The 13,501-nt window shown below is 38.8% G+C and overlaps 1 protein-coding gene across 4 annotated transcripts in view; it reads right to left on the reverse strand.

Moving 5' to 3' along the window:
- Positions 1–619: 619 nt before the first annotated feature.
- LOC116743783 (monocarboxylate transporter 1-like) overlaps positions 620–13,501 on the reverse strand; it is a 37,986-nt gene continuing 25,104 nt past the window's right edge. For 3 of the 4 annotated variants that reach the window (XM_032612755.1, XM_032612744.1, XM_032612765.1), the window contains 4 exons: positions 11,226–11,486; positions 10,058–10,201; positions 6,117–6,983; positions 620–2,371 (listed from right to left, as the gene is read on the reverse strand). In XM_032612755.1, coding sequence (XP_032468646.1) covers positions 2,118–2,371; positions 6,117–6,983; positions 10,058–10,201; positions 11,226–11,442 — 1,482 coding nt within the window. In that variant the 5' untranslated portion in view covers positions 11,443–11,486 and the 3' untranslated portion in view covers positions 620–2,117. Of the gene's footprint in view, positions 2,372–6,116; positions 6,984–10,057; positions 10,202–10,742; positions 10,769–11,225; positions 11,487–13,501 lie in introns of all 4 variants that reach the window. The other variant, XM_032612774.1, reaches the window with a different exon arrangement.

Genomic DNA, 13,501 nt, shown 5'->3' on the forward strand with positions numbered 1-13,501 from the left:
TTCATAACCATCTATTTAAATACACTGCCACACATTTAAGGGTGTTCAAATATATTGTTCATTTCACTGTCAGATATGCCAGGAAAAGTCACCTAAAGAGTTTGAAGGACAAAACCTCAAGGCACCTAAATATTTTTAAGACTTAAATGTCGGGATTAAAAAATAAACCTTCTCAGGAATTCCCTGGCAGTCCAGTGGTTAGGACTCCACACTTCTACTGCACGGGACACAGGTTCAGTCCCTGGTCAGGGAACTGAGATCCCACATGCCACGCAACACAGCCCAAAAAAAAAACAAACAAAAAACACCTTCTCTAAGAATATATGGAGGACAGCACATGGAAAAATGGTCAACATCTTTAATGTTCAGGGAAATGTCACACACTACATACCAACTAGAACGGGAAAGTTTAAAAGATCGGCAATGCCAAGTGCTGACAAGGATGTAGAACAGCTAGAATTTTCATACATCGCTAGTGGGATTACCAAATGGTATAGCTACAGAGAAAAAAGTTTGATAGTTTCTTACAAAGTTAAACATGCACTTGCCCTATGACCCAGCAACTCCAATCCTAGGCATTTACCCCAGAGAAATGAAAGCATATGTCTGCACAGATCTCTATGTGAATGTTTATAGCATCTTTACTTAGAACAAAGCTCAAATGTCCAACTGGTGGATGGATATACAAATTATGGTACATCTATACAAAGAAATACTGCTCAGCAATAAAAAGCAATGAACTACTGAAAAATACAACCACATGGATGAACCATAAAACATTATGCTATTGTGAAAGAAGCCAGACACAAAAGGCTACTCCCAACTGCTTTTACTCACAACGCTTCTGACACCAAATGTGTGGGTTATTTCCATACCAACAACCATTGCGCCAACTCTCCAGACACCGACTGGGTGTCCTACAGTTCAATTCAATTCTGACATAAAGTACTCCGAGTTAGTGTCAGATTCCACAGATTTAAAGGCTTAGTCTCACAAGACTGCCCTCACTTCAGATTCCAGTCTCAAGTCCCGGGTTGCCACCTGTACTTGTGACCAATCAGCTGTAAATTGGGAGTTCCCATGACTCCTTCATCAAGTTTGATAATTTACTAGAATGGATCACAGAACTCAAGAAACACTTTGCTTACGTTCACTGATTTATTATAAAGGATACAATTCAGAACAGCCAGATGGAAGAGATGCATAGGGTAAAATATGGTGGGGAGGGGAGGTAGGGAGCTTCCATGCCCTCTCTGGACACACTACTCTCCCAGTACCTCAAAGTATTCACCAGCCAGGAAGCTCTCTGTAGTTTAGGGGGTTTTATTACATAGGCATGATTGATTATATCACTGGACATTAATAATTGAACCCAACTTCCAGCCCCTCTCCCCTTCTCAGAGGTCAGAGGATGGGGCTGAAAGTTCCAACCCTCCAATCATGCTTTGGCCTTTTTGGAGACTAGCCCCTATCCTGAAGTTAAGAAAGGGGTCTCCAGCCACCAGTCACCTAATTAGCATGCAAAAGATACTCTTATCACTGCAGAGATTCCAAGGCTTCTAGGAGCTGTATACCAGGAACTGAGGATAAAGACCATATATATATACACTATTGTGCCAATAGTTACATACTATGTGATTCCATTTGTTCCATTCTGGAAAAGACAAAACTATAGGGGACAGAAATCAGAGCAGTGGCTGCCAGGGGCTATAGTTAAGGGGAGGGGATTAACTGCAAAGGAGCAGAAGGGAATTATTTTGGCTGTTTGAAATATTCTATATTAGTGTGGTAGTTATTTGACAAAATACCTGTGTCAAAATTCATTAAACTTTACTCTTATAAAAGGGATTTGTACAGTATTTAAGGTATACCTTAATAAATATGACTTCAAATAGAAGCTTTTTCCTTCTGTCACCTTTTGCAAATCCCCTGCCCCTAAAGGACGTGACATATTTATTATGGCTGTTGTAAAGGAAGGAAATAAAAGTTCTATCAAGGAACACCTGGTATGACTTCCACACAAATGTCCACTATCCACTGTTAGCACCAAGAGTAGAACATGATTCGGTAGAATTTTTCAAGTATCTTTGCTCCAAAGCTTCTGTTTATCTCTGACTTCAGCCTGAAAGTTTCTCCTCTTTCGGTCCTGCTTCTGTGCCTTTCAGTTCTGGAGATTCTGCAGCTTTAATAACTTCTTTTGGTTCCATCTCTTTACTTTCCTTATTCTGCTTCGCCTCTGCCTTCTGTTCTTTTGCCTCAAGTTGATAATGGATGCCCATGCCAATGCAGAGATAGATGCCTGAGACAATAAGGATTATGCCGCATGTCCAGTATGTATATTTGTAGTCTCCGTATATGTCACTGAGACGACCTAAGGATGTCCAAAAAAAAAAAAAAAGTTATGTGGGTAAACAATTATACCCTTTCCCAAATAAAGCTTAAGGATCCACTCAAAGAGCTTGTAAATGACAAATCAGTCTAAATAGAAACTGCTCAAAATTATTTGGTCTTTTGTTTATGATGTCAACTGATTTTGGATGGCCCTGTGTATTCTGTTATCTTTAGCAACTTGAAAATAATTAAATCTTGGCAAATCTGAATTGGGAAAGTCCTAGAGACCACCTAGAGTCAATCCTCTCAATGTTCAATGGAAAAATTTGTTGCTCAAAAGAGGTTTAGGGGCTTCCCTGGTGGCGCAGTGGTTGAGAGTCCGCCTGCCGATGCAGGGGACACGGGTTCGTGCCCCGGTCCGGGAAGATCCCCCATGCCGCGGAGCGGCTGGGCTCATGAGCAATGGCCGCTGAGCCTGCGCATCCGGAGCCTGTGCTCCGCAACGGGAGAGGCCACAACAGTGAGAGGCGCGCATACCAAAAAAAAAGAGGTTTAGTAGTCTTGCCCAAGGCCATAGAGCTAATTCCAGTCTCCCAGGCCAATGCACTTTCTCTGACATCAGCATTTCCCAAAGGGCGTTCCCGTGAACACTCATCCTCTGCTAACATTAACTAACGGCAACACCTTTCCACCATTCTAAGTGCTTAATCCTCACAACAGGAAGGTTCTATCATCATCCCCACTGTATAACAGAAAAACCGGAAGTACAGAAGCCTTAAGTAGCTCATCCAAGGTCACAAAGCTTGTAAATGAAACAGGTTGGCTTTCAACCCAGCAAGTCTGACTCTGAGGCCTGCACCATAACTTCTGTGCTACAGGGTTACTCCCTAGTGTTTGCAAAGTCAAGTAAATTTGGAAATGACACATAGTCTTTTCTATTAAAGGCTTTATGAGGTAAAGAAACTTATTTACTTATTTATGAGGTAAAGAAACTTATTTACTTTGGTGTTTCCAATCTTTTTTTGGCCATGAAATCTTTGTAATAGTAAAATTTATTAGTATCTCAAACTAGTATTAAGAAATAAACTTTGGAGGGACTTCCCTGGTGGTCCAGTGGTTAAGAATCCACCTTCCAATGCAGGAGATGTGGGTTCGATCCCTGGTGAGGGAACTAAGATCCCACATGCTGCAGGGCGACTAAGTCTGCGCGCCACAACTACTGAGCCTGCACGCTCTAGAGCCCGCGAGCTGCCACTAGACGGCCCGCGTGCTGCAACCACTGAGCCCACGTGCTCTGGAGCCCATGCCCCACAACCAGGATGCCCAAGCGCCACAATGAAGATCCCGTGTGCCGCAACTAAGACCCAACACGGCCAAATAAATAAATAAAAGAAATAAACTTTGGAAAATACTACCTATATAAAGGACATAATAACCAATTCAAATATGACTCTATATGGTTTTCCAATGCAGGGCATCACTCGCTCAGCAATACTTATTGATTCTCTAAATATACACACGGCCCTGGGTCTGCTAGGCCCTGAGTTAAGGGTGAGCAAAGGAGGTAACATCCACAGCTCAGTGGAGAAGAGAAATGTTAATCCAATAACTATACAGACTGTGACAAGTGCTACAAGGAAGGTCTGAAGGCAGAAAATAGGGGTTTTAAGACCAGCAAGTAGGGTCAGAAAGGCTTTTCTTTTTTTTTAATTAAAAAAAAATTTTTATTTTTGGCTGCGTTGGGTCTTTGTTGCTGTGCGCGGACTTTCTCTAGTTGCGGCGAGCGGGGGCTACTCTTGGCTGTAGTGCTTGGGCTTCTCATTGCAGTGGCTTCTCTTGTTGCGGAGCATGAGCTCTAGGCGTGTGGGCTTCATTAGTTGTGGCACGCGGGCTCAGTAGTTGTGGCTCGTGGGCTCTAGAGCACAGGATCAGTAGTTGTGGAGCACGGGCTTAGTTTCTCCATGGCACGTGGGATCTTCGCAGACCAGGGCCCGAACCTGGGTCCCCTGCATTGGAAGGCGGATTCTTAACCACTGCGCCACCAGGGAAGCCCAGGAAGGCTTTTCTTAAAGTGTAAACTTAGCCAAGACTTACAGGAGGATAGGAGTTATCAAGGAGAAGGGAGATGGGAAAAGGCTCAGGGCAGAGAACAGCGAGTGCAAAGGCAGGTGGTAGGAGGAAGCACAGGGTGTGAGAGGAAAAGCAGAGAGAGCAAACTGAGTGGTGGGAAATGAGGCTGGAGACGCAGGTGGGCCAGGCCACGCAGGACCTAGTAGGCCACAGCAGGGAATTTGATCTTCACCCTGAGAACGTGGGAAGCAACTGGAGTGTTCTAAGAGACGAAGAACAGCTAGGGTGGATATGGGTAAAGTTAGAAGGCTACTGATACGAGATTTGGATAAGAGCGGTAGTTGTGATGGAGAGCAAACGGGCAGATTAGAAAGAGATTTAGGAAGCAAAAACGGACAGGATTTGGAGTCTCCTTGGGTATATATAGGGAGGAGAGAGGGTGGACAGGTCAGTAGTGGATCTTCAGTTATGTATCCTTCCTTACTTTATAGTGCATAATCTCAAAACCATGAGTCACATCCAGAAGTCCAAATTATTGTTGTATTTTATATTAATAATACTTTTAAAATGTAAACCATTTAGCATTCTTTTTTTTTTAACATCTTTATTGGAGTATAGTTGCTTTACAATGCTGTGTTAGTTTCTGCTGTATAACAAAGTGAATCAGCCATATGCATACGTATAGCCCCATATCCCCTCCCTCTTGCATCTCCCTCCCACCGTCCCTATCCCACCCCTCTAGGTGGTCGCAAAGCACCCCTCTAGGTGGTCGCAAAGTCCCTGTGCTATGCGGCTGCTTCCCACTAGCTATCTTACATTTGATAGTGTATATATGTCAGTGCTACTCTCTCACTTCGTCCCAGCTTACCCTTCCCCCTCCCTGTGTCCTCAAGTCCATTCTCTACATCTGTGTCTTTATTCCTGTTCTGCCCTTAGGTTCTTCAGAACCATTTTTTTTTTTAGATTCCATATATATGCATTAGCATACAGTATTTGTTTTTCTTTTTCTGACTCACTTCACTCTGTATGACAGACTAGGTCCATCCACCTCACTACAAATAACTCAATTTCATTTCTTTTTATGGCTGAGTAATAGTCCATTGTATATACGTGCCACATCTTCTTTATCCATTCACCATTTAGCATTCTTAAGAGAATAATACATCAGGTTTTATTGTCACTTACTAGCTGTGTGATCTTGGACAAGTTATTTCACTTTTAGAAGCCTCTATTTCTTTATTTATAAAGTGGGAACAATAATAGTCCGACATCACACACTTGTAATATATGACAGAATATAGAAAACGACTAGGATAGTCCCTGGTATACTGTTAGCCCTCACCTGGTACCTATTGTTATTATTTTAAATATTACTGCTGAGATAAACTCCACAATTAAAAAGAAATCACCAACAGTATTTTAAAGGTGGTTATACATTTTTCTACAATAAACATATTAGGTTTTTTATCAGGAAAAATCATTATACATACTTAAGTGTGTAATAGTTTTTTATTCTTCTTTCAGCTTGATGATTCACTTTAATTCAGTTCTATTAAGTATTTGAGCAATTATGCTGTACCAAGCATTGTGCCAGCACTGGGGGTACAGAACCGAAGAAAGACTGTCAAGCAGCTCACTGATTTCTGCTTTCTGTCACCTTCCTAATCTTCTGTTTTATGTTAATAGAACCATAGAAATAGGGAGACATACTATACCTAAAATCGGTGGCCCCAGGAGAATAGGACAGCATTCCACAATGGTCACCAATCCCACGGCACTGGAGAACCTCTGGGATCCAACCAGGTCCATCAGCGTTTCAAACAATACGGCGCCAAACCACCCAAAAGCAAATCCAAGGAATCCCGCATAAAGACAGAACCCTATATAGCTAGAGGATAAGGGTACTAGCATATGACACACTCCATTTGCAATAATGGAAGCAGCTAAAAAATACTGAATTCGAGGTCTTATCCACTTTGTGTTGGCTACAAATCCCATAGAAGGTCTGGCTACCATGTCAACAAAAGCCAGAATGGAAAGAAGGAAGGCAGACTTCTCACTAGTGTGATGTTGACTCTTGGCATAATTACTAAGAAAGACTAAAGGTGTAGCCAGCGCAAAAGACATTATCACATTCCCAGAGAGGTACAGCATAAAGCCTCTGTGTTTGAATAGGGATAAGTCCAGAAGTTTGTTAACTGTTTGGAAAACGGATTGTTTCTCCTTTGGGGGGTTTCTGCCATTAACTTCTGTATTTGCATCACCTGCCCCCTTGTTTGCATCACATTTTCCAGCTTCCTGAAGGGATTCTTTAGACTTCTCTTTCCCTGCAGTTGTTGGCTTGGGCCCTATTGGTCTCATCAGGGCTCCAGCCACACAGCAGTTTAGTAGGATGCCTCCAAGAATTAGGAAGCTTCCTCTCCAGCCAAAGACAGCAAAAAGAGCCTGGTTGAGGGGGGCCAGGGCGGAGAGGAACACAGGGCTGCCTGCCATGGCCAGTCCATTTGCTAATGGTCGCCTCTTGTAGAAATACCTGCCAATCATGGTCAGAGATGGATTCAAGTTGAAGGCAAGCCCAAGACCTGGCGAGAGGGGAAGAAAGAATCACATACTCCAATAAATGTCAGAAACATATTTGGAATTAATTATCTAGGCAAAGAAATGAAATGGAAAGAGGTCAAAATCATGAGAGGCTGTTGTAACTAGTAGGTCATTAAGTGGACTGTTATCAAATAAATACAGACATAAAGTCTCTTTATGCAGCAAATACTAGATTTATAAAATTTAAAAATGTATATATATTTATATATGTGTGTGTATATATATATATATATATATATATATTTTTTTTTTTTTTTGGCCGCACCATGTGGTATGCAGGATCTTAGTTCCCCGACCAGGGATCGAACCCAGGCCCCTTGCAGTGGAAGTACAGAGTCTTAACCCTGGACCACCAGAGAGTCCCTAAAAAATGTATATTTTAAAAAATAATTCTTTATCCTTTAGCAACAAAAAGAACAGTAAATGTAAGATCCTTTGTCTTATTTCATAATTTTAGCTTTCCAGAGGAATTGAAAGCAAAAAGGAGAGAAGATGAATCTTATAAATTCAGAAAGCAAGATAGGAGAAGGGGCAGAAGGAAGGGAAGCAAGAGAGAGGGAGGGGGAGGGAGAGAGAGAAAATGTTTTTGAATAGTAAAACAAAACATTGTCAAGATGCTAACACTACCTTAGTAAATCTATTAATTTAATGAAATTTCTATGAAAATTTCAATGTGTTTTATTTTTCAAATGAGGTAAAATGACTCTAAAATACACCCGAAAAACAAATGCATTAGAACTATTGGAAAAGGATAAATAATTGGTGGGCCTACTCTAACAGATATATAAATATATTGTACAGCTACGGTAATTAGAGTAGTGTGGCACTTATTCAAAATTAGAAAAACTGATTACTAAAAGTGGGCAGAAAGTCCAGAAACAGAACCAAAGGATACATTTAAATTAATAGGGAAACAATGGATTTTTCAGCTAATGGGGCTGGGACAGTAACTATCCCAATAACCTGTTAAATGGTCTCACAATCTTGCTTCCCTACTAGGTAAACCAGGTTAGGATGCTTGCACATTTCGATCTCTCTAATGACTGCCCGTCCATAACTTTTCACTCTGGATTAAGAGGTCCCATGATTTGGCCCTAACCTACCTCCCTGCCCTCATCTGAGTCTATTCTTACTTGTGCTAAGTGTAACTGTTCTTCTAGATTTTCTCAAAGCCTTCTCCTAGCTTTCATTCAGATCTCAACTTAAAATCACCACCTCTGAGAAGCCCTCCCTTTAGGGACCATTCAATTCTTCTCTATCAAAATTCTGTTTTAAGTCTTTGCAAAGCAGTTATTACTACCCAATATTTTTCTTATTTATTCATTTATTTGTTGGTCTGCTTATTGTCTGCTTCCCTCCACTAAACAGCGGGAATCTTGCCTGTCATGTTGGCTTTCCCCACAGAGCTTGGACCAGTGCTGGCATATAGTTAGGGACTCAATAAGTATTTGTTGAGTGAATTAATAAATGAAATAATGAACAGGCTGAATAATCACATGGGAACAAATAAAGTTTTATTTCTTCCTTATGTTATTCAAATAATCCAATGAGTTAAAATAGCTAAATGTTTAAAAATTTAATTAATGTAGTAAAAGTATAGATCCAAAAAGATAATACCCATTACTGGCATTATCTCAGGTCCTGCAGGTGGGACTGTAAATTATTATAACCTTTCCAAAAGAGTATTTGGCCAATGATATCAAAATGCTTTTTTCCCAGTAATTGCTCTTCTAAAAATTTATCCAAAGGAAATTATCATTTTCACAAAGATGCATACAGAAGCACTATCATGCAAATACTGTTTATTAAGAGTGAAAATATAAACAATCTAAATGTCCTGCAATTAGAGAATGGTGAAATAAATTATGGTATATCCATCTATCCCATGAAAAAATAATCGCTGCTAAAGTATATTTACTGAGATGGAGAAACTATGTATAATACATGATGTATCATTAAGTGAAAAAATTGGTTACAAACATTATACATACATAATCTCATCTCTTTAAAAAATTTTTTAACTGTATTGGAGTATAGTTGATTTACAGTGCTGGGTTAGTTTCAGGTATAGAGCAAAGTGATTCAGTTATACATATACATACATTCATTCTCCTTTAGATTCTTTTCTCTTATAGGTTATCACAGAATATTGAGCATAGAGTTCCCTGTGCTATAAGTAGGTGCTCGTTGGTTATCTATCTTACATATAGTAGTGTGTGTATGTTCATCCCAAGCTCCTGATTTATACCACCCCCACTTTTCTCCTTTGGTAACCATAAGTTTGTTTTCGATATCTATAAGTCTGTTTCTGTTTAGTAAATAAGTTCATTTGTATCATTTAAAAAAATTAGATTCCACATATGAGTGATATCATATGATATTTGTCTTTCTCTGTTTGACTTCACTAATGTCATCCCTCTTTGTTCTAAAAATTCTATGTATGCATATAAAAATGAGTTGATATGGCATCAAAATATTAATGGTAGTTTTCTCTGAACTGTAGAGCTATGGGTGTCGATTGTATTTATATTCAGCAATTTTATTTTCTTAATTTAGCTATTAGAAAGGGGGGTTTCCTCATGAATGCCCTTTATCCCTTGAAAATATATCTGTCTTTTCTATCAGAAACTGCTTTGTATCTGACATCCTCTCTTTCTCTAATTTGAGCCAATTCCTTCTTGGGTAGAATGGGAAATGAGTGGGAATAGCTAATGACCTCCCTTTCAACAACTTTTTACCTATCACCACTATCTTCTTTCTTAAGACAAAAAAAGAAAGAAAAGAAAAGAAAGAAAGAAAGAGAGGGAGGAAGGGAAGAAAGAAAGGAAAGAATCTCTTTCAATTTATTCAGTCAATAAAAATAATCACCGATTAAGTGCCAGAACTTTCTTTAAAGACTTGCTTTTTTTAAATTAACGTATCAACAGCTCTAAAAAATAGTGACCTAGTAATTTTTCTAACAAAGAACTTTCATTTTTCAAAAGAATTGGCAAATTAATGCTATAAATAATCCACACAAAAATTAATGCTTGAAAATACATCAGTAGCAACTCACCTGCAATGACTCCGACACACAAGTAAAGTTCCTGCACAGTGGTACAGAAAGAAGCCGAAATCAAGCCACAGCCGGACAAGCAGCCGCCAACAATCATAACTGGACGACTGCCATATTTATTCACCAGGATACTGCTGATAGGACCTAGGAGAGAACAAACAGCTTAGTCATACAGAGGAGAAGCCTAGCCTCACATCCACACCTGCATATGACATTACCAACATGACAGGATGCCACCCCAGAAAGTAAACAGATGAAACAGAAGACAGTGGTAAGGAGTATTACTTTCTATCTTTATTTCAGAGTCACAGGTCTGCGTAATGGAATACATATAGTATTGATTGTACGTTTTCTATATATCTGGGACATACTAGATGGGTTTTAACTAAAGTATGCAAGACAATAATCTAATTATTTTAAGGCAGAAGAGGCTGCAAATACCCTGATTATAAGTGTTTATAGGATTCTTCATGTATCTAGGATATTATCCACATATATGTAGCAAGTTTGCTTGTTTTAAATTTTTAGATGGTCATCTAGAGCAAACACATGAACGATGAGATTTATGAGCAAGTCTGATCAAACTGCTGACTTAAGGGCATGTTTACAAACTAGCTAAAATGTATTATTTCTCACAGAAAACAACAACACAACCAAAACAGAACTACAAAACAAGAATGCCTACCATCACCACTTTTCTTCAACATTATACTGGAGGTCCGAGCCAGCAGGAAGACAGGGGGGAAAAGGTGTAAGGAAATGAAGAAACCGAACTATCAGTATTTGCAGAAGATTTGTCTATCAAAAATTTTTGAAAAAAAATCTACCAATAAACTATTGGAAACAACAAGAGTTTAGCAAGCTTACAGGGTATATGATTAAAATACAAACATCAATTACCTTTCTATACCCAGCAGTCAACACAAAACACATTTTTAAAGGAAGTTATCCTTTATAATGACACCATTTTATAACTGACCTAACAGAGCACACAGCTTCTATGTAGCTTTTATTGTTAAAGACAATGAAAAACACGACTCTAATCACGTAACTCCAAGAACTAACATTTCAAATATCTCACTGATAAGGGCATCAAGAACAAAAAGCACTTACTACAGAGCTTTTGTCTACCCATTGAAAGTTAAAAGAGCAGGTCATGAGTACTTACCTCCACCATACATGACAGCAAACGCGATGGAAGATAACCATGACACTTCGCTGGTGCTGGCTTTAAATATTTCCTCAATTTCTTTGTAAAATACAGTAATAGATTTGCCAAAAGCACAAGAGAAGCCAATGGAAATGAAAGCTCCAACAACAACTGCCCACCCCCAGCCTCCATCTGGGGGCGTGTATCCAACTGGACCTCCGTTTGATGATGGCATTGTAAGTAAAGATGAATTCTAAAATGCAGTTCAAATCCAAATATCTAAAGGGTATGAAATTAAAATAGTACATAACAAGTAGGTCAATAACAAAGCACTCCCATAAAATCCCTTACATTTATTAAATAAAGTCATATAGCAATTTTCTAAATAAAAGGTCATTTCAAACATTAGATTCTCATTTAACGGGCTGGAAAGTTAGCTCAGTAAAGTTGGGTTTTCATCTAGCTGCTTAGATTTAAGGTATTCTTTTACTAATATGTGACTAGAAAGATTCCCAAACAATGGCTGACCAATACTGTTTAAACCTGCAAAATGAACACTGAGGGACTTCCCTGGTGGTGCAGTGGTTAAGACTCCATGCTCCCAATGCAGGGGGCCTGGGTTCAATCCCTGGTCAGGGAGCTAGATCCCACATGCATGCCACAACTAAGGAGCCCATCTGCCGCAACTGACAGGGCGCAACCAAATAAATAAATAAATAAAATATTTTTTAAAAAATGAACCCTGATATCAGAGACTAGTAGTTTTAAACCAAAGATTTCCCCTTTTCTTCTTAAGCCCCAGCATTAGTGAAAAACATAGTTAGAAAAAGAAATACAATGTGATTATGAATTACTAGCAGGTAGGAGAAGTTGAGAGCTAAAAGGTTTACCAGTCTACTTTAGAGAAATTAAGTTCTCCTTTGATTTACTTAAACCAGCTTCTATTTTATGTCAAAATAAACCTTCCAACAATATGTTATCATACTCATTCTGGCCACCCTAACATTACCTGGAATGATGTAGTACAGTATTAATACTGTACAGGTCAACAATGACAATATCATATTTTACTATTCCTTACTCTTTAATACAAATCCTACCTTCCTATCCATAGAAATCAACTTTTAAATAGCTCACCTTCTAACTAATCTAAACACTTCAAATCTAATTTAGAAAGTGATCCTGTAGTGATTTAAAAAGAACAACTCTTAGGAAGAGTTCTGCTTAAGAAGCTAAAAGACTAGGTTTTTTAAATAAAACTTTTATAGAAGTAAAGTTTCTAAAAGCTTTATTAAATTATAAAATTCCCGGGGTTTGCACAACTTTTAAAAAAATTTTTTTTAATTATTTATTTATTTTTATTTATTTATTTACTTTTATGCACAACTTTTGTTAGACTTATTCCAAGGTAGCTTTTATTACTCTTGTAGATGGTAATTTTTAAAAAACCATTTTCTGGGGCTTCCCTGGTGGCGCAGTGGTTGGGAGTCCGCCTGCCGATGCAGGGGACACGGGTTCGTATCCCGATCCGGGAAGATCCCACATGCCGCGGAGCGGCTGGGCCCGTGAGCCATGGCCGCTGAGCCTGCGCGTCCGGAGCCTGTGCTCCGCAACGGGAGAGGCCACAGCAGTGAGAGGCCCATATACCGCAAAAAAAAGAAAAAAAAAAACCATTTTCTGTTAGTTGCTGGTTTATAAAGACACAATTGGTTTGCTTAAATAATAGCTTTACTGAGATATAATTCACATATCATAAAATTCACCCTTTTAAAGTTTGTATTTCAGTGGTTTTCAGTATATTCACAAAACTGTACAACTATCATCACTAATATCAGAATATTTTCATCACCCCAGAAAGAAGCCCTGTACCCATTAGCAATTAATTTTATTCCTGAATATTATTTTTGATGATATGGTAATTTGAACTGTTTTCTTAATTTTATTTTTGGATTTTTCATTGCTCGTGTCTAGAAATACAATTGATTTTTGTATGTTAATTTTGCAGCCTGCAAATTTGCTGAACTCATTTATCAGTTCTAACAGACTTATGTATATATATGTATATATGTGTGTAGATTCCTTAGGATCTTCTGTTTACAAAATCATGTCATCTGTGATAGTTTTACATCTTCCTTTCATTGCCTAATTTCCTTGGATAAAACTTTCAGTGCATGTGGTGAAAGTGGACATCCTTGTCTTATTTCTGACCTTACAGGGAAGTTTTCAGTATTTTACCATTAAGTATGATGTTACCTGTGGGTTTTTATAGATGCCCTTTATTAAGTTTGAGAAGC

Source organism: Phocoena sinus, chromosome 1, assembly GCF_008692025.1.
Source record: "Phocoena sinus isolate mPhoSin1 chromosome 1, mPhoSin1.pri, whole genome shotgun sequence".
NCBI classification, from domain to species: Eukaryota; Metazoa; Chordata; class Mammalia; order Artiodactyla; family Phocoenidae; genus Phocoena; species Phocoena sinus.